The sequence below is a fragment of the Siniperca chuatsi genome, linkage group LG7 (assembly GCF_020085105.1).
Source record: "Siniperca chuatsi isolate FFG_IHB_CAS linkage group LG7, ASM2008510v1, whole genome shotgun sequence".
Lineage (NCBI taxonomy): Eukaryota > Metazoa > Chordata > Actinopteri > Centrarchiformes > Sinipercidae > Siniperca > Siniperca chuatsi.
In genome coordinates, this window is record NC_058048.1 from 18,000,680 (window position 1) to 18,027,390 (window position 26,711).

A 26,711-nucleotide genomic window follows, 5' to 3' on the forward strand; every position below is an offset into this window, starting at 1 on the left:
AATGAATCCCAAAACTTTTAAGACAATTTATACCTAATCATAAAAGTGAATGCAGGTCTTTTACTTTAATTCAGTCCTGGAATGAGTGACTACAGTACTTTCCCCTGATATATTCTAAAATATAGTGACTGATTGTGGGTAATTCCATGTGTTCAATGATGTACAATTGTGTGAGTGGGAGGCACTCAAGAAATCTACCCATCTACCCTTCAAATGCAACAACAAGATAGTATCTGCTTATCCATCCATCCATTTTCTACCGCTTGGTCCCGTTAGGGGTCGCGGGTGACTGGAGCCTATCCCAGTGACTTTGGGCCTTAGGCAGGGTACACCCTGGACAGTGGCCAACTCGTCGCAGGGCTAACACAGACACAGACAAGGACAGACAACCATTCACTCTCACATTCATTCAATACGGGCAATTTAGAGTTATCAATTAACCTACACATGCATGTCTTTGGACGGTGGGAGGAAGCCGGAGAACCCGGAGAGAACCCACGGTAACACGGGGAGGACATGCAGACTCCACCCAGAGAGATTGTGTGATGTTGGTCTGGTCCGGGAATCGATCCCACGAACCCACGATCTCCTTATTGGGAGGCAGGAGCTAGTATCTGCTTATGTTATATGATAAAAAAACTGTCCATACATTTTCAGTGAATTTTTTCGAGTCAGTGTAAAAAGTAGGATTACTTATTTTTGAGCCAGATGTTTTGGTACTCTTTCCAACCCGCATTAAATTTGGTTTAAACGATGATGAAGAGGTGTAGTAACTCAGTCATCCAGCAGGAGTCCCCGTGCACCACCTGATTCAGGTGTTGTTACCTGGCTGTCTGTTAATGATTTGTTATAGAGAGGAAAAGGAGAGGCTGCAACTGGAACTATGGGAACCTGAGGGACAAAAAAAGGGTATTTACTTAGTGAAAAGTTTAAGATAGTTGTCCCGAGGCTTAATAAGACCACAATGTCAGAGTTTCTGGTTGTGTTTGAGTTTCCTGTTTTGTCATACAAAAGGGTGAATGTCTTTTGAAAAGTTGTTATACTGCCCAGTTTCAAAGTACTCCAGAGTGAATTTGTAAAGCAAGGGTTGCTATGCATGACCGTCCATGTAAGAACGATAGGTCGTCGGATCCACTTTGTTCTAACATTCTAATAATGGGGGGATGGGTAAGGTAGACAAAGATGATGGACTGGTTTAAAAGAATGACTGGCATGGGGACATGGACAGGCAGACATAGGCAAAGAAGGAAGAAGAGAGAGTACTCTGTTTTGGTTCTTCGCAGTCAAGACAAATAATTTCATAAAGACTGATTTAAAGTCAAGTAAGTGGGTCAGGGAGGACAGGAGAAGACAGACAAGAGATAACATTGGTCATCCCGGCTAGTCAGCTATGGGGAATGGTGGTAAGAATCTTTCAGTTGAGATTTAAATTATGTTTACAGTGACTGTGACGCACACAAACAACTTTCAAAAAATTGCTCTGCATAGTGATTCGGATTTATTTTAGTATTTTACTTTTACAACATTGCTGTTCCTGCTGTATTGGATTAAGTGTCTTTTAATGTTTTGTTGGCTTGCTTGTTGTACATTTCACAGTCATTGAGCTCTGCTTATTTCCTGTAACCATAAATAGCTCTTCTCATTGTGTTGGCTGGCAACTTAGAACTTTTGAAAGTCTTTTAAATCTGCATGGCCAGTTACTATTGTCATTACTGCATGTACGTGTACAGTATAGCCATTGGTTGAAATGTAAGGTACGACAGAGTAAATCAAATTTAGAAAGTTAAGTTGTATAAATAGTTTTCCATCTGCTGCTGCTGATACTTATGCAGTAAAGAGAGAAAATGAAAGGACAATATAATAATAATCTCAGCTGTTTGCGTCATGTGCCAGCTGTATTTTTGTCTCTTAAACTCCCTCCTCACTTGTCAGTTCAGTGTTTCTCCAAAGACTACTAATGAAGGCAGAACCATCATCTTTCCCAGAGATTGATTTCACAATCTCATTTCATCAGAGTGAATATTCATTCATAATGAACAGATATATATTGATCCAGTAAGGCCCAGGCAGCCAGACAGACGACTATTTCAGTTGGTAATAATTTATGTATACCCTGTAAAATTCAAAAATAACCTTTTTGTCATTCAGTTGACTTGTTTATTGTTCTTCGAATGCTTGTAAGGTGATCTGTGAAAATGTGTTAATCTACGGCTGTAATCTAATTACCTCTCTGTATTTGTGTTTGCAGGGAGCAGGGTAAACTCAACGGCAGTCGGGATTGCCGTGGGCTTTGGGATCCTGGCGATCCTTTTCACCATTGCCATTGTACAATTATGCTGCAAGCACAGATGCAAAAAGTGCTGCAAAAAAAAGGGTGAGTGGGGCATTAATGAGTCATTTCACCCAAATTACAAACAAAAAAAACATACTTTCTAGCTTACATCTAGGGTATTGAGCCATGCAAAGTTTTATCTGCCCAGGTTTCAGGTATGTGTCTCTGCTGCCTCCCCAATACAATGGAAGTGAATGGAATTTGTCATGCACACAGCATTGAAAAATTACATTTAAGAAGTCCAACAGCAACATCTCATCGACCTGGTTACTCTTAACAATCCAAAGACCCTTTTAAGACTACAATATGATGAATCTGTCATGCTATTGTCATATAGAAATGCATTTTCACTCTGTCTCCTTTTATTCCTCTATAGAGCCGTCATTGAAAGACAAAGTGCTCACGTAAGTGGATTTTTCCTCTCAGGCCTTTCACATACAACATTTTATTTCCTCATACATAATTGCTTCATGGTTGCATGGGTAAGCTTGGTGTGTTTGATCTCTCTATCTACAGCAAAGTCAGCTTAAAGAAGTCTCTGCCTCCCTTCTCCATCAGCAGTGTCATGAAATGACGCTGCTGATGGCAGTTGATTCTGGCAACCACTGTGACAGAAGGCACACCCCTTGTCTGCCACTTTCCTATGCGTCACCCATCTTGTTTTCAGCATGTATGTTCTCTGTTCTTGTTTTTATTTTGCTGCTACAATTCATGTTGATGTTTTAACCTGAATACTGAGAAGGGAATTTACCATGTTTTTTTTACATACATTTTTTTACATACATTTTTTTACATAACGTTTTTGTGATGTCATGCTTTACGGACCATGTCAACTGCCTCTTAGCCAACTTTGAATTTTAGAATTGTCTTGAAAACAGAAGTGCCCACTTTGTCTTGAAACAGAAAGAGGGGCATTACATGCTACTGTGTATGCAAAGTTGTACTATTATGTCATTTTAATGACAATGTAAAAGAATTAATTAAAAATAATGTGGAATATACATGTAGATATACCATATATTTTCTTGCAATTTCACTTTTGTCAGTTTTGCTATTTGTTATGAGAACTGTCTCAGTTTAACATGTGGCTTCTCGTGGTACAAATTTGAGTATCTCCCCCCCACACACACACACACACACAGAAACAAATGCATTCTGCTGCTGGTGAGAAGAGGCGAAGGCAGAATATCAACAGCTCAACCACAACAACCAGGCAGATCAGTTTTCTTGTAAGCTGCAGGTGACTTCCCTCCAAAGTCACATATCTACCTCCTTTTTGATACTTTCTATGGCTGACGGAACTAATGTCTCATACTTTTTCCTTTAATGAAACTAAAACATGTTTCTCTGTATCTGATGTTTTTCTGAAATGAGCTGCCTACAATAAGGTGAATAAAGGTCAACTTTTCTATTCAGTCAAAAACAGTCATAACTTAGATGTGCACAACACAAAAATAAAAGTTAGAAAGTTTTTTCATGACTGTAACTGAAGTTATTTATGATGACTTCAAGTTCCCCTCTGTGTACTGATGCCATATTTTACAGCACATCAATGTAAATGGCAATGATGATCCACTTGTGGGTCTGCAATGTTTAAAAACCTTTCTCTGCATTTCTTCCTTTTGTAATTATATTAAGAGATCAAACATTAAAATTAAAAAGTTGAGTCTGTTGTCACAGTGCCTTGGTCATGAAAGGCAAATTCAAGCCAGTTAGTCAAAGGTAAGAAATACCACTTTCCTATGGCTAGCTGGTACAAAACACTTCCTGTAAATGTTGCTCAGTTGTGAATCTCCACAAAACTTCTTTTAATCTGGGTGAAATTACTTCGATCTGGTTTCCAAACTACATATCATGTTTTTCAAAAAGTACACTGCAGTAGCACTTTTTTCACACATTAATAGCTCTCTCTGATAGATTACTGTTGCCATTTCCATTTCTGAAATGTGATGAATCCATAATAGCTGCAGCTGTGCTGATTTACAATATGTTGTGGCTGAGCACAATCTGAATTAACTCGTGCTGAGCTACTGGCAGTCACTGATCATTGGATATGCATCAATTGTAGCGCTGTGCCACAGACTGAAATGAGTGATGAAGCCAGATGTCAATGCACAGATCAACTTTTTCTTCTTGGTTACTGAGATCTTTTACCCTCAAAATAGCACACAGAAATTTGATTGGAGCCAGTCTAATTTGATTTAAGTATTTAGTTCATGTATCAATATCACTGATTAATTTGGCAAATTCTAAACACAGTGTCCAGTTCCAATGCAATCTGTGAAATAGTTACACTATTGTGGGTAACAGGCCAGATTAACCTGTAAAGTGGCCCCTATTCTGTGCAACGTGTATGTATTGTGTTGGCTTATCTGGTAAAGAGCAATCACCAGACTACACATAGCAGCTTCATTATATTTTGCGCAGAATCCCAGAAATCAACTGCCCCAGGCTGGCTGTGCTTTGTGTGCACAAATGTATTTAGGAATATGCACCTTGTAAGCGTAATAACAACTAACATATGAAAGGCTTTAAATCCAGATTTTGACACAGGGCCTCGAGATTAGGTAAAAATGCAGAAGCCGCCTTTTAAGACCCATATCATTTCAGTTTTTATGTGCTTTAGTGGTGAATATAACCAAATAAATGAATTAATCAAATTAGCACTAATTGCCACACAACCTTTAGGGCCTCAGCAATGGGTAACAGTATTACTTTTTTCCTCACTTAAATTGGATTTATACTTGACATAAGGGGTTAGCACGAGTCCTGACTTAGATACCTACGGTGTATGTTTTGATGTATCGTTGAGAATTTGATTTCTCCCGTTAATAGCACCACCGCAACACTAAACTGGTGTATCAGAAGTGATTAGGTCATTATTCTATTCCCCACAGTGACTGTTTACATTGTTTAATTGACTCTTTGATACAAGTGCCGGTGGAAATGTCCATCTTGTTTCATTACTGAATATGGAACTATTATGTACCGTATGTTCATTCACTGTGATGGAAAGTGGTGGTCATGGTGAGCTGAAGGTTTGCAGCGGAATTAGCTCTGCTTGATGTGTGTTTCTGAAAAATAAAAGATAATTTAGCCTTTTCACAACATGCTTCATATTTTATTCAGTGTGAACAGTCTCTACTGGTATCAGAAAACACAAACAGTCAATCACATGATGTCTCTGTAGCCGCTGTAACCACAACATGTGGTCACAGTCTTGAAGAGGCTCATGTCAGCTATGGCTTGGCCTATGGCAAAGCTTCAGAGCCCAACATGTAGCCGCGGCTGGATTTATGCTTCTGCATTAAGGGCAGTCATTTAATACAAAAGTATAAATCTAGCTTCAGCAGGAAGAACAACCTGTCATGAAGTCAAGGCAGAAGTCTTGACTTCATAGACCCTGAGGAGCTCCAAAAGCCCCAGGTTCACCGCGTATCAGTTGGTTTTGGTAATTTGTGTTACAAAAATACAACCATTTGTTTTAGTAATTAATTGCAAATTTGTTGTGGAATTTGACCTCTAAAGTAGGCTACAATGTGAACTAAGATAGGTAATTAGCTATTTTTTTGACCATTTCTTGTAGAGGGACCCTGCATCAAAATCTAATTTTCGGAGCTTTGTGTTGAATCAAATTACCTTGTGCTTAAGTAGCACAAAAAGTATTATTCTAGCATGGGAGTACTGTTAGCACTAGACATAATGGGAACTTGGAGGGTACATACAGAGGGTGGTAGGTGGGGGATCAATAGATGCTCAAAAGAAAATGTTTACCCGAGAGCCTCCTAACAGGTTAATCCAGCCAAACATGTAGTGATAAAAGAAGAAGTGTGAGCTTTGAATGAACGATGACCTGTTTGGTGATCATCAGTGGACACATACTGTAACATGTGATACTTTGCAGTTTGAAGAAGGATTTTTTTTTCTCAACCTTCAGCATTAGCCAAAAGTTGTCTCACTTCCCTTGTACTGCTGCACATGGGGAAGTAGGCCACATGATTTTCCTACCACTGCCAGATATCTACTTCATCCCAATAGAGTAGCATTTACCCAACAGCTAATGTGAAGATATTATTTCACTGAGGTAAATGTTGAGTACCTGGAAAGTCAGCCCTGTTGACAATGTGAAGCGGGACTTTTTTAAACCAGCCTGAAAGAGGAAGTGTTTCTTAGTTTAGAAGCTTCAAAACCACTGCTCTGGTTCCTGTTCACGATTTACATATGGGGATCCCATGTACAGATAACTGATATGTACTGTTTATTTTCCAGTAGGTATCACTCTGTTGTTTCAGGGTTTTCCTCATGTTTGCTGGTTTCTTTGAGTCATGGTTTCTTTAATAAACAGCATGCCATTTGTTTCCTGGTTGTGTTTTTTTGTGAATGTATGAAATTTACAGAACATTCCAGTGAGACAGTTTCTTTTAATCACATCTAGAAGAGCAGAGTCACATATATTTACAGTAATACACAATAAATAATTTTTTAAAAATAAATATTTTAAACAGGAAAGTAGCTGAAGGACAGGGCTGCAGTTTAAGACTTATGAATGTCACTTGTTGAGTCAGAGAACATGAAAAGAATCTGTAACGAAATAACGAAATGTAACGAAATGCCCTGCACATAATAGAAAATGAGGAAAGAAATATTTGCTCCTCAATTCTGCCTTTGTTTGACACCACCTGATATTGCAAAAGTTTGTGGAATGACGATATATTAAGAAATGATCTGACAATATTAATGACGAGTGAGAAATTAATTCACTTTAAAGTGGCTCCCAAGTATTTTACTTAGTCTAATACTTAAATAGTGGCAAGAAAAAAAAAACTTTTCAGAAACTTTAAGGGTGGATTAAAAGCATAGGGTATCGTTGTTAGCAGAGATGAGAGGCAGGAAGACATTATGAAATGTCCAAAAGCACGTAACTGTCAAACCGTTTCTCTGCAGGGCTCCCCACACCAGTTTCACTTCCGGCATATTGTATTTTAGTCCATTGTAAATATACCCAGTGAGACAGGGTTGAATAAGATCTTTGATGTTGCATTTGCCATCTTTAGAAGCTCCTGAGACTTAAACCAACAGCTACCAGCCAACAGCTGTGTGGTCTAACCTCTTTTTCCTTCCTATGTTCAATTATAGCCTGTTGCTTGCTCTGTTTCCCCCTTTTTCCTTCAGATTTTCAATACTGGAGCATTTCTACTCCCCAAATACTATCTCAGGCTTCTATGTCATAATTCAGACGGTGTGTCATGTGGGAAAAGGGAGTTTATTGTGTCAGTATAGCACTCATGCAGGTTACATCAGCATGATTTTATAAATAGCATTGTTGCATGCCGCAGTTTATCAGTCAGTTTTGAGCTGTACGTCACAAAGAGAGAGGGACACATCGTTCATATTGAAGTCCTGTCCTCCCTCCACTAGGGGCACCTGTGATAGAGCTGTTAGCAGAGGGAAAGTCTCTCCCAGTTGTATAAAAGTTGTTTCCAAGTCATCCATTGTGACAGTGTCCATTTGTGTTTTTTTAGAATAACTTGAAAATGCAAACCCCCTTTTGTAAGAGTTCACAAAATCACATTTGCCGCTCAGTAGTCCATTGTCAATACACATAGCTTTGTATTGTTTGATAACTTCAGTTCCATAATGGTCTTGTTTATGGCACCAAGTGCATTGACCTGCTCCTGAGCAAATACACGATTGAGGTCCAGCCCTGTAGCCTGTGACCACTTCGGCCAAAATTGAGCCAGGAAGCATCTGTTTAAACATCTCCTCGTCATCACAGACATGAACCTGCACAGCAGAGGGGCTCTGGCTGCGATAATTACCCCCAGCAACAGCTTCCTTTAGAGACCCAATGTCCTGTCCATCCAGATTCATGGAAGAAGAATCGAGCTGGCAGCCGAGCCCCACCCCACTATCCTCCCTCTTCCTAGCTATGTCGGTATCAGTCCTCCCATCCTGCCTCGGGTAATCTGTCTGACTGCTTGTGGAGCTCTCTGGTCCGCCCAAGCTCCCACAGCCACTGTCCTCTTGTCTCATTGGAGGACGTCCTCCGATGTTTGTGGCAGAGTTGGACTCCATGCTGACCCCACTGTCCATGCTTGTCCTCCTGTCCTCTTCATTGCCCTCTGTTACCGTAACATGAGTCACTGGGTCTTTGACACAGTTTTTCACTTCTGTTCTGTAACTGGACAGGAACCATCCTTTGTCTGTAACAACCTCCATAGTCCCTTCTCCAACAGAGAGTGGGAGCCAGCCACTTACAGGGGATTTCTGGGGTGAGAAGAGAGTAGAAGAGGTTGTTGTATTATTAATTATGTTTTATGAAGTCACTTTTAAACGTTATTTATAGTTATGACCAACTGAAACATCTCAGCAAGGCTAACATCAAGAAAGTGATGCAAAGGGATATTTACAACCAAGGTTGTGATCTCCTTTTGCTTTTTCTTTCTATCTTCTTGACAACTTTTGGTTCCGTTTTCCACATAGTTGACAGTACAATATTGCACAGACTGCAATTCCTCCCAATACACTTACCAATGCAGCAGGTGTTTTCTCTGGACGTCTCAGGTAACACAGGAAGGTGGTTGCCATGATAGCAACGAAGGCCAGCACACCCAGTATAGATAGGGATGACACAGCAATTATGAACCATTCTGGAAGGAACAAAAATAGGAAAAAGTTTAATAGGAGTGAGGTTGTTATAGGTGAAAGGCTTTCCCCAAAGCTCTAGATTTAAACCTGTATTATATTGTACAATCTTAGTTTCTCACAAACTTTAAATTTAGGCTTAAAGGATTAGTTTGACATTTTGGGAAATACGCTTCTTGCCAAGAGTTAGATGAGAAGATTGTACAAAAAGATCTCATTCCTGTATGGTAAATATAAAACTACCACCAGCAGCTGGTTAACTTAGCTTGGCAGAAATAAATGGAGGAACAAAAAAGTGAAAAAAACAACACGTTGCAGTTTAATGGGGGATTTTGTGCTGGATTAAACAAACAAGATATGTGTTAATTACTGTGCTTTTTGAGGTGTGGACAGGCAGATTTTGTTACCATTGAACAGAGCCAGGCTAGCTGTTTCCCCCTGTTTATAGTCTTTATGCTAAGCTAAGCTAACCAGCTGCTTTGTAGCCTTACATTTAGCGCACAGACATGAGAGTGATATCGATCTTCTTATAAATTCTCGGCAGGAAAGGGAATAAGTATATTTCCCAAAACGTTGAACTATTCTTTTGTGTGCCATGCCTGTTAGCAGCAATTAACATATTTACGTATTTCATGTTTATTTTATTTTTGGCACATACAATTATTAGTCGGCGTTAAAATCCAATTTTAGTTGACATTGTTCTATGTCTTTTCATGCTGAGATGTCTTTGTAAAGCCATTTGTTTTTCTTTTTATCTCACCAGCTAAAAGTATTTTTCAATCTTTTAATGTATTATTAATGTAATTTTTTGTGTTTTCTTTTACTTGGGCAAATAAATCAACAAAACAAACCTAAATGATAACTCTTGTTCAATGCTGCTGTCTCTTAACTGTGCATCATCATTATAATGTTTTTCTTACCTTGCTCTGGTAGCACTAGACACTGTTTGTGGGATACACTGCTTTTGGAAAGAGCTCCATTGCCCTCTACCTTGATGCTGACACAGTGCTCTCTCCCCCAGTGCAGAGAACTGAAAGTCTTAGTCCTCTGATGGTCCCCCACATCATCTTTCAGGTATGCTGTGGTATTCTGTGGGGTAAAAATCAAAATGCCATGCAGATCAAAGTACTGTACAGTGTAGAGCGCACTGTACAATATAGCCCGGGATGAGTAAGGTTCAGATGTTGATTCAGGCAGATAAGTTAGATGTTGAAATATTGTAAAAAAGATTTTCACCTGACCAAGGCCCAATCAAGATTTTTAAAACATAAATTACAGGTATATTCACATACATAATTGTAGAGTTTGACTAATAAATGAAAAATAAGTTTTTTGTTTGTTTCTCAACTGAACATAATTGAAAATATAGCTATGTTTTAGTAGCATTGATTAATTAACAACCATTTCACATAATCAAAAAACATTAACAAATTAGATTTACCTGTTGTCTAGAGTGTTTGTCTGTGTTTTAAAAGCTCTGCCAATCAACTTAAGAGTGTTCCAATTAATTAGTCCCAATCTTGTGTTTTCTTACATTATTTTACGTATTGTGTGTTTAAACCTAATTCTAACACCCACCTTAGTTTCTTGTCCTCTCTCCTCCAGGTAGATGGTGTAGGTGAGCCCATAAGGAAAGAGTTTTCTCAGAATGGGTTTTTGGTGAACATAAACTGTTAGAGTGCTGGAAGTAGCCCACAAAGTGAAGGAGGGAGGCTGCAATTCACCTATAGAAACAGAAAAAGGTAAGAAAACAACCTTATATTGTGCCTAAATTATTACTTAACCAGCCAAAATCCTATGTTTTAATCACACTACCCTGACATCATACCAAACTGACAACTATGCTTACTTGTATTTGGCAGAAATTTCTTGGCTGTCCACTCAGACACATCATCTCCTACGACCATCTGAACTCTGACCTTGTAGCCAGCGTGATAGTCATGTATATAGCTGCTGAGGTCACAGTAGGTCTTTGTGATCCCTGTGCAGCTGGCCACCGTGGCCCATTCACCAGTATACCTGAGGACAGAAAACACACCAGTCACCAACCAGAAAGAGTGCAATTCATGGATGATAAAAAGTTGAATAAAATCAATAAAAGTCAGACTCAGCAATTCTCTCTGGTAAATCATACAAACCAATGGACACAAATAACATAGTAAAGAGGTAAACAAATGTAAGCAGGAAATTTTAATTACAAAATGATAGGAAGTTGGTGCACAGAACACTGTAACTCTGAAGTGAAAGTGGTATTACTGATATTTTGAAGTTAAACATACTTTGCCATTTGTACATTGTACTGGGAGTTTGAAGGGGCGTCCACAGGATGTTTCCAAAGTACTATTACCTCCCCATCCAAAATCTTCACCACCAGTTTGTCAAGCTGAGGGATGCCCAGTCCTTTCACTGAAAAAATGGGAGAATTATGATGTACATTCACAGCTCATTATCACAAGATCATTTTTATTTTATATGCCGAGAGAGGAGACATTTATAACACTTTGATTTCAAACTGTAATGGTCTACGCATTTTTTTTTTATTGAGATGCTTTGTGAAAGAAGTGGTCAGAAGGAGAAACGGAAGTCTGGTTGATGAAATGACAGCGATCTTGCAAATCAGTTATACAGATCATAATGACATGTCTGATCATAATGACATTGTAGGTTTTTTGTGAAATGGAACAGAGTTTTACCTATTTCTACTGTGGGATTTATGGAACAGGATAATCTGTGATAAATGTAATTTTTTTTTTAAATTAAAAAACAAAATTTCCCCCCGTGACGCCTTCGTGGTGGAAACCATATGGGAAAGAGAGGTTTAAAACAAATTGGTTTCATCATAACAGATTAATATTTTCCAGAATTTCTGTATTTGACTTATAGTATTTCACATAAAATGGTGACTGTAACAATTCAATAATGAATAACCATAGTAAAAATAATTTAAACACAAAACAAGATTAAATAAAACAGATAAAACAATCAGACTTAAGATACAGTGTAATAAAAGTTGTTAATTACCTGACACACAGTTTATATAGATAATCAGGAAGACAAGAATTGGTGTCTTGTTGCTCATATCCACTTCTGGTGTCTGGAGAGGTCTCATCATTCAGGCATAATCCACACAGTAGCTGCCAATAAAGTCCCTTATTCCAATCATCAGGGAGGAAAAATGTCTGTAGAAGTATCTTTTCTTCTCAGCAACTCTGTGTAAAGCTTCAGATTAACATTAAAGTTTTGATAAATGTTGACAAAAGTAAAGCAGCTGTTCTCTTGCTGAAGTGGTGTCTGTTCATCTGTGGCAGAAATAACAAATGCAGCTTGTTTTTCCCTAATGATTTAAATTACGTAGTTCTACCCAGATTCCTCCCTCTCTTGCTCAGTTCCCCTCCCTCTCAGATGATGCGTTTCCTGTTGTGACTACATCAGTGACGCTGCTGCTAGTTTCGACTCTCTCTCTCTCTCTCTATCTCTCTCTCTCCAAACCCTTTCCTTCCTCTTTTTCTTTTTCATTTCTTTTTTCCACACTCTCAGCAGGTTCATGATGTACAGTGAACTGCTGTTGACGGCTGTTAAAGAAGTTGGACTTTACACACCTCAGAGACAAGAAAAGGGAAGCATTCAGGGATTCCCCTTTCACTTTCTTTAATTGTAGGCAGTAGTTAGATAAGAGAGGCATTGATGCTTTTAAAGAAAATTTGTATTTTTTCATTTCTTAGTTTATGAAAAATATACAATTGGAACCAGTAGCAAACACATCTTGTCTTTGCTTGCATCTGTTTAGTTTGTGTGTGCATGCCTTTTTGACTACGGGCCATGTATTTGTTGTTGGCCAGTTGTGGTTGGCTGCATTGCACGTGATTTTTGCAAAGAGCAATGAGACGGCTGTCAGAAAGGGACAACTGAAAATACACATAATAATGGGATAATTTGAATGAATATGTTTAACAAGCAAAACAAACATGAATAAAAGGCAAAAAAGGTAAGCCATTGCTTGATTTGTTGACAGACATAAGTCATGATTTTTAATGCATCACAGCCCTATAGGCCTAATTCCTTCATAACTCTATGCATTATGAGTCTTGCATACAAGTTATGAGGCTGGAATTAAGATTTTTCTTTTATGTCATGTCTTAAAATGTCTTGTAAGTAAGTTATAAACTCATGTTAACTAAGTGACAGTAAGAGAGCCATAACCTTTTCAAAATCTTATCAGCTGAGTATCTGTCTCTTATCTATAATCTCAACAAACCACAGTAACCATGGAACGTATCTCCACACCTTATCTTACTGACAAATACACCAGTTTTGGTCAACCTTTTGTCACTTTTCTGCAGATCTTACAAGGGAATGTGTGGTATAAAGGTTATTGTGGGTGGATATGTAAGATATGAATTTCTTTTTCATATTAGCTAGAAATAGTTTCTAGCTAATTTCTCAAAAATTTGATCCTACTGGTCACAGGTTAAAAACCGTTTATCCAGGGACCATTTTCTGAGAAATGTACCTTCACGTACTGACTGTCAGTATTACCATTGCATAACAGACATAATGTGCAAAACTTTAAACAAGGCCTAAATACTTATACATCTGGATTTTCCTACTGCTCTATAATAAACGTGAAATAACAAGATGGATTTATAATACAATTGCCCTGAAACTAAAGGGATGTTTACTGTTGAATCAACCAAACTATTTCACTCAATTCTGTTTACAGTACATCAGTGCCAGCCTTTACCCAATATTTTCTCATGACCTTGTTTTGGTAACAAAATACAATGTTTACATCCTTCACGGGACATTTGTCTCATCATGAAAAGATCAAACTCTTGTTGTTTGCACGCTAACCTAATGTTTATAATGAGTCCCACTGAAACTGCATTGATAAGTTATTAGCCTTCACATAACTCAGACCTCAATGCCAGTATTACTACACTGAAGAGGAATTCACCAGGATGTTCAGGCAGAGAAGCCAATCATTAGTTGATCATTTGTTTTACTTTGTTTATACTCTTCTGAATAATTCAGTGCTTGAATTTTGAAAATGTACTTTCAATTCTGAGAAGGCACTTTTCTCTTAATGTGACCTCTGTTTCCCCTTATATTTCTCACCTCCTCTTCACATGTGACTGTTTAAGTTTTAGTTCCTGGTAAATGTAAAAAACTAAACCATGAACATTTAAGTGGTGTTTTCTGTCGTGCAAGCAGACAGAGAACTGTTGAGTAAATCTGAGCGGTGGGAGCTCCACTTAAATACCAGCGATCATCTGCTGTTGTTTGGAAGGGGGACCTAACTCAAGTCTCTTGCTATGTGAGGAGTGGTCAATGGCTACATGCACATAGGAAGAGACTGTATATATTATCACCCTCTAGTTGTGTTACAAGGTCAACACATCTTCACATTGAATATCTCGTGATGCTTCTCATAAACTCCGTATATCATTCAGTAATGATCAAATTTACAGAGTGTGTCTGAACAACAAATGTCTTGCAATCCACACCTGTATTTCAGCACTCTGATATTATGTGATTATTGATGTGCTCTATCTGCTTTACATTTGTGGTTATATATTTTGGGGCCATTTTAGCTTTATTTATGTAATAGTACAGAGCTGTGACACAGAGGAAACATGGGGAGAGAGATTAGGGGAGAAACCACAAAGGTCCTCAGCCAGGTTCAAATCTGGGACATTGAGGTTATGTGGTATGTGTCTTAGACCTTGAGGCCAACACAATGCCCTATATTCATGATTCTATGTTGTTGTATATGCACAACAGCAGTCAATAGAGGCAGGGGACCCCCTTATCAAAAAGCACCCGCGAGCTAAATTGTTCCTGGTAGGTCCAACATATTGTGTCAGGGTGAAAGATGGAGGCAAAGCATGCACTGAGAAGCAAAACTACTGTAAGCAGTGGGAAGCTTACAAAGGGAGACACAGCAAAGCCTTGCTGGATCTCTAGACCCTGACAAGTACTGATCAATCAGACGTTATGCTAATGGCCAGGGAACAGAAGACGAAAGTGATGATAGATGTAGAGGGTCTCAGGTGACGATAACTGGAAAAAAAGGGTAATATGTGAAACTAGAGAAACATTACGGGCTGAGAGAGGATCTAGAGAGCATTTGGAAAGTGAATTTACAACACAGTAATTGAAGACGAGATCAAAAGGAAGGTAGCTCCAAAAATTTCCAGAAACAACATCTGAGATCTGTGTGCAGAAAGTTACTGTAGGAACAAATGTTAGAATGTAGGAATGTTGTGTAGAAGCCTGAAATTCACAGACACAGGTTAATAGACACTGAAACACTGAGGAAGCATTTCAATAGTATCACATTAACAAATGTGCACACACATTAACTTTGTTACCTTTGTTTCCTGGATTCAGTGACAACACTCTTTTTTTCTCTCCAGCATTTCATTATATAACCTAATTGTATGTGAAAACCAGCCTCAGCTTCAAACAAAAAAGTTCCTGTCATTCTCTGTGAAGAGGAGGACATTTTGGTTCAGGGCCCTGACAGCTCAGCTGGTGTCATTTGAACCATAATGGCACTTCATACTGTGAAACAAGCTTTGACAGTCTCTGGCTACCACAAAACCAGTCTGGCAGGTGGGAAACTGGTGCAGTGGGCATGCCCAGCTCTGTGAGGTGAAGAATGAAGGATTCGGAGGCTGAAAGAGGGAGGTGTTAATCAGGGACAGGGAGGGGGAAGGCAGGCCTACCTGTTGTTGCTTGGATGAAGGTCAGTGACAAACACAAAGTAGAGTAGAAAGGAGAGGAGAAGAAAAGAGAGAGGAAAGCAGAGGTGTTTAATGTGGTACCACCATGCTCTAACTGCTGACCCATGAGTAAACGCCTGGATGTGAAAAAGCTTCACCCATCTGCTCTCACCTCCACTCTCTGCTGACCTGTGTCCAATGGCAAAGCATGATCTGGTAGGTTCTTCCTTTGTCTTTCTCTTATAACAAAAAGTCCTTCTTCTTGCTACAGTGTGTCTCTTGGCCTCTCCTCTGACTTCAACCGTTCTCCAATCAATAGTCAAACTTCCTCCTTAATCAATACTCACCTGTCACTCCTGACTCACCAGACTCTGAATGGTGGTTCTTGTTAATCTGCTTCTTTGGTTGCTCTGTTTGAGTTTCAGTGTGTCGATTTCTCTGTAAAGTTTGAAGAGTGCTATTCATTGCAGGGACTGTAGGCTGACATCAGAGGTTTTATTTGTTTCAATTTACCTACCAGAGAGCAGATAAGACGGAAGCTTGGTTTTACCTAAACAAACTTAAAATGGTTTCTGTCTTTAGGTTCTATAGGGCAACACTTTTACACTTTGCTTGAAACTCTTTAGATTATAACACTGTTATTTACCTAATGTTGCAATCCTGTTTTTTTCGTAGTGTACCATGTATCTCCACAACATCAACTTTTCATGAGCTGAGAAAAAAAGCAATGTTTTCAGCTTTGTGACAAGGCATTTTACAAATAATCCAATGGGTTTTTAGGTTAAGAAGCAGGAGAATTTCTAACCTATAAATAACACTTAATCCTTCAGTTTATCTGAAAAATTCAATATCTGGATCTCCAAATCTGGAGATACATGCTTTTGGGTTCTTTAAATGTGCTTGACGTGACTAATGTTAAGCACATAAAGTATTAAATGGCCTGACTTGGATTTGCCTTGATTTATTTTAGGCCCTACAGACTGGGCAACTAAACATAAAGGGACACTTTAGTTTCCCATTTCATGTCAGGTAGTTTTGTAACTTTATATTATCATAGTTATTGTTTGAGTGAAATATTGACCTTTTAAATGTCATGTGAACCCCAATGTTTTCAGTATTTTTCCATCATAATGGCTGATATACAAACTATGCAAGATGATCCAAGCGTATTCTGCTGGGAAATATGATGAACCTGCTCCTCCTATCCATCTATTTCAGCTTGGCCATTTTACTTCAATCAAGTGGGGTGTATGCTGCCTATAGGCATATTTTGAAACTTGATGAGCATGCAATAGAAATGGTCTCATGAAGCACCTTTTGTGCACCCATAGCTTTCTCCGTGCAACTTAGATAGAGAGATTAACTTTTTTCGACAAAGGATTTTTTCCCACCATTTATGAAGGTGTGACCAAAGTGATGAATGAAGAAGGGTCACAACAGCTAAAGAGATCATTATTGGTTGTTGGGAACTAAATCTTAGCTTTCTCTGCACTACAGGCAGGTGAGGTTACTGCTCAAGGCTGCACTAATCAAGACTAATTTGACTGCATTGAACAGGCAGTAACAGACACTGACCCTATAACTGCATTTCAGAATTTTTGAAGCCCCATCAGAATTTCTTAGTGCAAGGTTCTGTACATGTCAAACCGCTGCTATGCTGTGGAGCTTCTGACTGTATTAACTCATACCCATAGCAAAATTGATTACAAAAAATCCTCCTTATGTACTAAAACCGAACCCACTGTATATATAACCTTATAACAAAAGAGATAGTAATGACTCATCACAAAAATTAGCTTTCTCACATTGTATCACATTCCGTAAATGCTTGGATGACACTGCAAACAAGTGAACCACAAGTTTAGTCACATAACATTCTGCATTCGGGAACTTGTAATAGTACTCTGCTTTAACCTTTTCTAGTTGCATTCCACATGCCACAACATAGCAATATAATAAGTACATGTTGCAACCGTATGTGAATGTATTAGCTCAATTTTACTGAAAAAGAAATAGGTCGACATTTTGGGAAATACGCTGATTTGCTTTCTTGCCGAGAGTTAGGTGAAAAGAACAAAACCACTTTTATGACTGTCCGGTAAATATGAAGCTAATGCCAGCAGCCGGATAGCTTAATTTATCACAAAGACTGGAAATGAGGGGAAACAGCTAGCCTGGTTCTGTACAAATGTAAAAAAAAAAAATCCAACACCTCTAAAGCTTACTTAGATATCTAGTTTGTTATATCCCAGAAACTTCGGGAAGTCACTGTGCTTGGCCAAGAAATGTAAATTAGTGCATATAAATTACTGAGCTTTAGAGAGATTAGAGTATGCAGATTTTGTTAGCTTTGGACAGAGCAAGTCTAGCTTTTTCCTCCGTTTCCAGTCTTGCACTAAGCTAAGCTAACCAGCTAGCTCTAGCTACATAGTTAGCATTAAGATACAAGAGTGGTATCAACCTTCCCATCTAACTCTCGTCAAGAAAGAAAACAAGTGTATTTCCCAAATGTCGAACTATTCTTTTAACTTATTTGTAATGTTGCTACGTACAGTGCAAACACGTAAAAATATTGGAAGCTAAATTGTCAGTCCTTTACGTAATCTCTGGCACTCCTTGACCTTTCCTATCAATGTATTTTCTGTCACAGCATCCTTGTTTACAGTAGCTAAACTTACGGAGCTAAACGGAATAAACTTAAATAAACAAAACAAAGGAAAGTTTTGCAAATCATTGTGGTAGACAGACAAGAGATACACAGATGCAGACAGATATCACTGGCAGTCTTAGCGGCTATTTTTTAAACAGGGAGAGAGTCTGACTAACCTGTATATCTGTAAATTATGAGTCATTCACAGTGAGCTCATGACAGAGCTTTAGCCAATTGGGTAAAAGCGCTGTTGACACTACTTGCTATCAAAACCTCAGTTTTAGGTGTCTTTTTTCTCCCTATTACTCCTCTTTTGTGAGCAGATGTTAACCTACCTGTCCCAAAAATTCAACTACTGATTAACTCCTTTGTCTGAAGTACTTGATATGGCTAGGGGGAATTGTGAATAGAAAAATGAGGAAATGAACTGTTAAAACCAGATCTTTTACACGCTGTTGCTAGGATACATCACTTGTGTCTTTGTTCGTAAGATTGTTACCCAGGTGTGGACTTAAACATAGACTTGATAATAGTGTTAAGATTGCATGAAGGACAATGGGCTATGTGCTCAGTCTTGGCAACCAAAAAAATGTAATTGCCTCCCTATCTATTGTCTATCTATCTACTGATATTATTATACCTATTAAATATAGCATGGTATCTTGTTTCCAAAGGCAATAGATGACACAATAATGGACAAAGACTTCACATTACATTGTGTGTTATTACAATAAGGGATTTTATTTATGTAAGGACCTCTCGCTATTATTTGCTTTCCCCCTGTCTTTTCTTCGCAGAACGAGCCCCCTCCTCCTTACTACTCTGTTGCCGTGACCACCCTGCCCCCAGTCCTATGAGGAGGTGGTGTATGGCGTGGGTCCAGGCCTGACACCTCCCGCCCATCCGTATTACATCCCCCGGTATCCATCACCTGTGGTTGTTCCCCAAGTCACACAGTCAAGCATATGTGAGTGTTATTGGCGGCTCCCATATTTGCCTGAGAATACAATGGATGCAGTTGTATGAGCAAAACAAAATGGAGACAGTCGCTTCGAGGATTATTATTGTGTGTTTGAGTATATGTTTTGTGTACTGTGTCCAGCCCCAAGCAGTAAGAGGAGGAGATGCTGCGAGAGTAATGCCCGGTGTTACGGAGGGTCAGGGGGAACCTTACTGGTGCTTGGTCTGCTGGCACTGGCCATCTGGCTTGGAGGTATATTGTGTTTATTCATACAGATCACTGGACATTGTCATTAATATTCATTTGCTGCTCTAATTTATTTAGGACTGTTGTAACTGCATGCAAAGAAAATGTTAGTCACATGTGTCTTGTGCCCTTGTGGTTCTGATGACAGTAAATTTGTTTGCCTATGTTTTGTTTTTGTTTTTTTTGGTAACAAGGCATACTGTTACAAAGGATTGTAAGTTGGAACAAAACAACTTTATGACTCCTCCCCCCTATTTCCATTGAGCTCTGCTGACATTCATAAAATGTAGGTAGTTTAAGTATTTAGTATCTTTTTAAGGAATATTTCATTTTAGTTTTTATTTAGTTAAGCCTGTTGCACATGTTCAGTATTAAAATAGACAAAATCATTTAAGGGAATTGGATTACCCTGGGATATGTAAATAACTTCAAGGTGTTCATAGGCGTGAGGGAGGCAGAGATGATGTATTAATTTTCAGTTGCAGTTTTTGGTTCTTATTTCATGTCTAGATTTAGTTTTAGTTAACAATAATAATAATAATGGCAAACTCAACCTCTACTTACCCACACTCATTACTACCCACTCTACTCCAATGACAGTTCGTTATGGCACCCGGTTGGCAACAGTAGCGTTCCTCTACGATGACGACGATGATCACAGATATGAAAATGCACCCTTGCCAAAGTATGACACCTGCCCCAACAACACTGTCCAATGTGATGCGATAAGAGACTGCCAACTGGGCACTGACGAAACAAACTGTGGTGAGTGGGCACATGCACACACAGAAGCACACACATATACCTTAACAGAACCAGACTTATACAAGTGAAGATGGTGAAGAAGGATGGCCAGACACTTGACAGCCAAGTCTCACAGGTTTAGTAATGGGGATGATATTCTATGGCAGGTACATATATTTAGTGTCAATGAAACTTAAATCTACATTAATAGTGTTATCAGTAATTTTATCTATATAATACATTTAAGTACAAAGTGTATTCCAGTAGATAGCACATCATTTAATTTTGTGAAAATGTTGAAATTCAGTAACAGGGAATTATAATGTGATTTGAAGAAAGAAGAAAGAAATTGCACACAGCAGTATACTTGCATTTCAGAGTCTTGCCAAATGAAGCAAATTTATTTCACATTTGATTTTTGCTTTCACTGTAATTGTTTTGTAGTTGCAATAGTAGCAGCACACAGGCCAAAGACTCCACATTACTGTCACATAGTGTTGAGCATAACCCACCGAAGAGACTCTATCTAAGTTGCCTGCTTTTCTTTGTCTCCCCCAGTGAGGTTTGGCGAGAATGGCAGTCTGCAGGTCAGGTCATCTCAAGCTGACCGCTTCCTACCAGTGTGCTACAGAGGCTGGGACCAGAGCTATGCCGACCAGACCTGCACTCAGCTAGGATTCAGAAAGTAAAGAAACATCACGTGAACTCAACTGTAATTTTGTCAAAGCTAAATTAACCTAAAGTGTGCTAAACAACACACTTAAAATAACCTTGGAGCAGTAGTTCTGAATGCTGAAAATCATTCTAGATCAGCACTCCAACATCAAAATATGACCATTCCCCATCATCATTCAGAGCTAGCTCAGTCTTCATGAAGGAGTGATTTATTTTAAGGAGTCATTTTGCCAGACCCAATTTCAACAGCAGCTAGTGCACATGTGGGCTTCTATCTCCAACCTGTAATTTACCCACTGAGATCCATCTAATTTCTCCTCACCTGCTGCTGTGTGTTTAGGGTTGAATTGATTCTCCACGGGTCTCTCTGGGGTGTCTCAGTGTGACAGAACCAGAATGAGTTTTCAGACCCAATCAGGCATTGTTTTTCGACAAAATGGTCTCCGTATGAGCAAGTTTATCTCTTCAGCTTTCTGATTTGCCCTTCTCTCTATCTTCAGGTCCTATGTCACCAAAGCCATTAAATCCCAGGAGTCCACTGGTTTAGCATTGACCAGCAGATCATCTTCGCCTATCCAGGGTCTGGTAAAAGTCAGGTATGCAATCTAGTCCTATTCCCCCTTTGTTTCATACACAGCTCTGACTTAATGTATGATCCTTCCAATCTCAGTTTATTATGAAATCTTCCTCAACATGTAAAATCTATCAATATTTGTGGAACAAGTTCAAAAAATATTACGCCCACAGACTGTTTCTCCTTTTTTATGGGCTTATAATACTACAAAAAACAGCAGTAAGGTGCACATTGGTTTACTATATGTACTCATATTAACTGACATGTTTTTCTCATTGTGGCATTACACAGTGCTTCCTGTCCAGACCAGGAGATTGTCTCCCTGCAGTGTATGGGTAAGGAGCCTCCATCTGTTCCTAAAGTCATGTGTCACACACAGTTACACAAGCTCTCTCTCTCTCTGTCTCTATCTCACACACACAATACACTGCACATCCATGCCTGCTGGCATACCGCTTACCTGAAAACAATGTTGACAATTTCTACAACTACTGCTGCTGTTCATATACTGCATAACCCCCAGCATCCACCTGTAGGCTCTGAGTCTACCTTTCTGTGGGAGGTAGTTATTCTCATCACTCCCTGCTGTGTTGAGCTTGGTGTTTCTTTGTGGGGAGTGATGAGGCCATAACCTAGACGACAAACATCAAGGCTGTACATATTCTACATTCACATAATCTATTCCATGTGAGTTCACAGAAAGAAAAATTGCAAAATTCTGTCTACAATAAACACATTGATGTTCGGTACATTGAATTAAACTCATCACATGTGTAAACAAAACATTTGTAACTCATTTTGTTCATTTTAAATTCAAAATTGCTTAGAATCACTGGTTTGGAAAACAGTTTTATAAAGCAATAACACAATATGATCATTCTATGCACCACCATTTCACTGAAACTCACCAAAGGATAATATTGATTTATCTCTCAACCCTATATAAAGGATGTTTCAGCTGTTTCTTTGGTATTGTACAGTATCTCACATTGCCTTCCGTTCCCAGACTGCGGTCGGCAGCAGTCTACATCCCGGATCATTGGGGGCAGCATATCTAAGATGGGTCAGTGGCCTTGGCAGTTGTCGCTCCACTTCAGAGGATCCCACGTCTGCGGAGGAGTCCTGATCTCTCCTGACTTTGTGCTGACTGCTGCCCACTGCTTCCCAAGGTGACTTGACACAGAAAATGTGTACTCACAATCTTTTCCACACATTCTTGGAACAGAATTCATACATTGTGATTGTAGAAATGTATATTGTTCAGCTGCAGTCCCCAAAGCTGAACTGAAACATTTCAAAGTTACAATCCAAAGACTCAGAGTCCTTTATGCTGAAAACATAAGCACCAATGGCAAATCAGTATGAGTCTATTGCTTTTCATTGAACAGTCTCTTTCTGTGTCACAGAAGCAACTCCTTAGCTCTCTTGGCAGACAACTGGAAAGTGTATGGTGGAGTGGTATCTCTGGACAGACTACCTCAGCCCTACCTAGTTAAGAATATCCAACTGAATGAGAATTACAACAGCAAAACTAATGACCAAGACGTTGCTCTGCTCCAACTTACATCACCACTTCTTTCCAATGGTTAGTCACAACTTCACTTAATTAAAATAATGTTTGTTCATCCTACTTTCATACCTGAGGCTGCACTCAGAATTTGGTCCTCATATTGGCACTTGTTTAGCTATCATGGTGGAAATTAGATTCTGAATCAGGAAAGGGTTTTAACATGATTGCTCATTCAAGACAGAAAGCTGTTCATGTTGGGAAGAGTATGTGTTCATAAGCTGTATGTAGTGTCGCCAGGTGGGTGACTGAATGGCTTGAAAGACAGCCCTTCTGCTGGCTGACCCTGGTTCATGAGGCTGTCAATAAACATTCACTCTGCAGCTGAAATGTCCTTGAAAAAGTTGCTAAATTTCTACAACCTCCTAGAAGTGTCTTTGCTCTGCAGCTGCAGGAAAATTAACAGCCCTCACTCACTGATTCCAACATTGTTACATTAATCTACAATTTGATTCACATTGATGATTTAATATCTGAGAATAAAAACAGAATTTGGTCATTTAAGTTCTATACATTCAGTAACAGTAACTATCATGGAAATGTTTCTCTTGCTGTTGAGTCTGAGCTTTCAAAGACCACAGTCATACTGGTAATCTGATTTGCCCAGCCCAGTGTGTATGCATCTGTCTACAGCACTATCCTTTTGAGCACACAAGGTTGCTGGTGTGTTTGGGAAAGTGAAATACATCTTTTTGTGTTATCCAGATAAAGTTCAGCCAGCTTGTCTGCCAGCTTTTGACCAGCAATTTTCCCAAGGAACCAAATGCTGGACCTCAGGTTTTGGCACCACTGGGGCAGGATCAGGTAAGCTGGGATATAGAGCCACCTACAGTAGTAGGTAATTTACATTTTTTGTATATTTTATTGAATCCCCATTAGCTTCATCTGTAGCAGAAAGACACATTTAGGCATATGGTCTACTTTAGGTACATCTGTATGTTTTTAAAGTCTAAACCCTTGTTGATCTAGTACTGTTTTATGACCTTGACTAGATCAGATCACACAGGCATATTTTATTTTCTCTGGTCATTCAAAAACTGGATCTTTTTGTGGATAAGGAAATTGTTTTAAGCATCCTGGGGTAATACAATTTATCGATGGCCATTAAACTACATAATACAATAAATAAATGCATTTAACAGTGGATCATAGATCTGGTACCCAAGTCTGTCTTTACTAGGTCAAAAGGCAGGATTCTCTCTCTCTCACACACATACACTATCCAGAGAGCTAGGGCAGAAGTCAAAAAGCAGGCAGATAGTCATCAGAAGAAGTACAGGCAGGCCAAACAACAGAATAAAGTCTGGACCCCCTGAGGGAACATGGAAGAGCTACCAGAGAGTGACTAGTGTCTGTCCTCTATACTGAGGTTGACAGCAAATGAGAAAGATTCTCAGAAAATTCTATAGTAATGTCTGATGGGCAGGTGCAGAATGACAGCTCTCGAACGAAGAAATGATAGTGAACTAGCTGTTGCCATGGCAGTGCACAAATTTATTAATCTGCTAATCCTATTTTTAAAATCAATGTACCAGGTTTAAATGTTTAGTTGGGAAACTGGGAGAGGACCTAAAAGCTGACAGAGCAGGTTCAGTTCAACAGTTTTAATGAAAAAAACAATGCTTACTCGGGTTACAGGCAGGCAGTGGTCACAACCAGGTAAGCAATCAAAAGAAAAGGCAAACAAGTCCAACAGGGAGCCAACAAAAACCAAACTCCCATAAATAGAGGCACACCAGAAACAGAGCATACATCCAAGAAACACAGTATACTAGGGTTAGGAAACTTAACACACGTACTACAACGATCTAACACAGCACAGAAGAAGACACTGACTTAAATACACTCAGGTAGGGGGAGACAACCTGACACAGTTGACGCCAATAATACAGGTGAAAACAATCACAGCAATCAAAGACAGGAAGCAAAACTAACAAACACATGAGAGAAGGAGAATATTTAAAAATAAAACAGGAAATAACCAACCACAAACCCAAAACCATGACACAATGCAAATATTCCCATTTATTCAGCCACTATTTTGAATATTTTAGAGTATTGTTAGAAAAATTATTGAGCATATTGTTTCCTCCAATACAGGCACTGTCTCCAGGAATCTGATGGAAGTGACTGTGGACATCATTAGTGCACAAGTGTGTAACAGCCCTAGTGTGTATGATGGCGCTGTGACCAAGAACATGATCTGTGCTGGGGACCTGCAAGGAGGCAAAGACTCCTGTCAGGTGAGCAGTCAGTGTCAAGGGACTGGTGTACAGTAATCAGATGAATATACATTGTGCCTTTAACATCCAGCAAACTTTAGAGTTAAACTTATGTTAACTAAGTATGAACCATATTTTCCAGGGTGACAGTGGTGGACCTCTGGTGTGTCAGGCAGAGAGCCGTTGGTACCTGGTGGGGATCACCAGCTGGGGAGCCGGCTGTGGTGAAAGAAACAAGCCTGGCGTTTACACCAAAGTCAGTAGTGTTCTGCCCTGGATCTATAGCAACATGCAGGTAAGAATGGATGGAGCGAGAAAAAAAAAAAAGAATAGTGTAGTGTAGGAGAGCATGTTTGACATCCAAATGACTCAGCTGCATTTAGATTTGGTCACAGATTTTCACCATCTTAATTCTTCCTGTGCCTCCTACAGCAAAGGAGGCAGTGATGTCCCTTTGTCTCCTGCTGGTGGACTACTTTCCCCCCTTACCCAATGAACCCTGCACTACGAAGTCGTCTCAGAGATATGGATGGATTTACACGTAGAAGAATAAATTGATGAGGAGATACTGCAGACGGATGAAAGGTTGCACGCTGGTTTTAGGGAGTAGCAGTACGACAAAATGCACAATTTGAACACAGGACTTCTGTCTTGGTGTTCTGCATCATCTATATTCATCCTCTGTCATACAACTGTTATGTGTATTACCTGAACCCGATTATTGATACACACTAATCGACGCACTGACTCAAGTCTTGCATTCTTGATTGTATTCCTCTGTCCCTGTGTCTCAGCCATAAGTCAAACATAATTATATGTTTGCCTACATGTTAAGCAAGCTTTAAAGATGGCTCTCTCTCTTTGTACATGTTCTGTGCCAATGAAACACAGTCCATTCCACTGTGATCTCCTTAATTGGTTAGAAAAAGATACTCTTTTAAAATTAATAATGATTGTCCAGGTGTGTTTTTTCTCAGGGACACATCTCAGGCTTTTCAATGTAGACTATAATTTACCATATTATAAATAAAAATGGACATTGTTGACATGTTCACTTTGTGAAGAAAGAAAGCAGTATGACCCTTGACTCCCTTATTGAGCTGGCACTCTGTCTGTGCACCTAAACCTCCCCTTGTTCTCACACTGTGAAATTTTCCAGACATTTTTCTTCTTACATTGCATGTCAACTTGTGTGTTCTTTGTGTGTCATATTTATGTGCCTTGGGCATTTTGTCTAACATCATCTTCTATTGGTCTAACGTGTGTGATCATAAATACAGATACATGAAATAAGGAAAATCCTTATTATGGAGTAATAATCTATGATTTGTGTGTGTGTGTGTGTGTGTGAGAGAGAGAGAGAGAGAGAG

General features: G+C 39.1%; 2 protein-coding genes across 2 annotated transcripts; one reads left to right on the plus strand and one right to left on the minus strand.

Annotated features, from left to right (window-relative positions):
• Positions 1–7,576: 7,576 nt before the first annotated feature.
• Positions 7,577–12,540, minus strand: il10ra (interleukin 10 receptor, alpha). The gene is made up of 7 exons (XM_044204154.1): positions 11,999–12,540; positions 11,257–11,383; positions 10,827–10,996; positions 10,556–10,701; positions 9,898–10,066; positions 8,864–8,982; positions 7,577–8,599 (listed from the first exon to the last, which is right to left on the minus strand). The coding sequence occupies exons 1-7, from the start codon at positions 12,087–12,089 to the stop codon at positions 7,673–7,675; spliced, it is 1,749 nt and encodes a 582-aa protein (XP_044060089.1). The 5' UTR covers positions 12,090–12,540; the 3' UTR covers positions 7,577–7,672.
• Positions 12,541–15,727: 3,187 nt separating this feature from the next.
• tmprss13a (transmembrane serine protease 13a) lies at positions 15,728–26,412 on the plus strand. Its single transcript, XM_044204156.1, is given in 14 exon segments — positions 15,728–15,918; positions 19,150–19,199; positions 19,201–19,319; positions 19,455–19,565; positions 20,160–20,324; positions 20,862–20,988; positions 21,479–21,574; positions 21,844–21,887; positions 22,559–22,721; positions 22,959–23,137; positions 23,825–23,923; positions 25,220–25,362; positions 25,484–25,636; positions 25,774–26,412. Coding segments are annotated over 14 exon segments (1,482 nt in total). The 5' UTR covers positions 15,728–15,900; the 3' UTR covers positions 25,789–26,412.
• The last annotated feature ends 299 nt before the right edge of the window (positions 26,413–26,711 follow it).

What these genes read in the sequence shown, in the direction of transcription:
- il10ra (XM_044204154.1), bottom strand. Translation starts at nt 12,089, where the DNA reads ATGATGAGACCTCTCCAGACACCAGAAGTGGATATGAGCAACAAGACA. An exon ending in GAAATTTCTGCCAAATACAA is followed by an intron (nt 10,702 to 10,826) that starts GTAAGCATAGTT and finishes CTGTTTCTATAG; the next exon opens with GTGAATTGCAGCCTCCCTCC. An exon ending in TCTAGTGCTACCAGAGCAAG is followed by an intron (nt 8,983 to 9,897) that starts GTAAGAAAAACA and finishes TGTTCCTTCCAG; the next exon opens with AATGGTTCATAATTGCTGTG.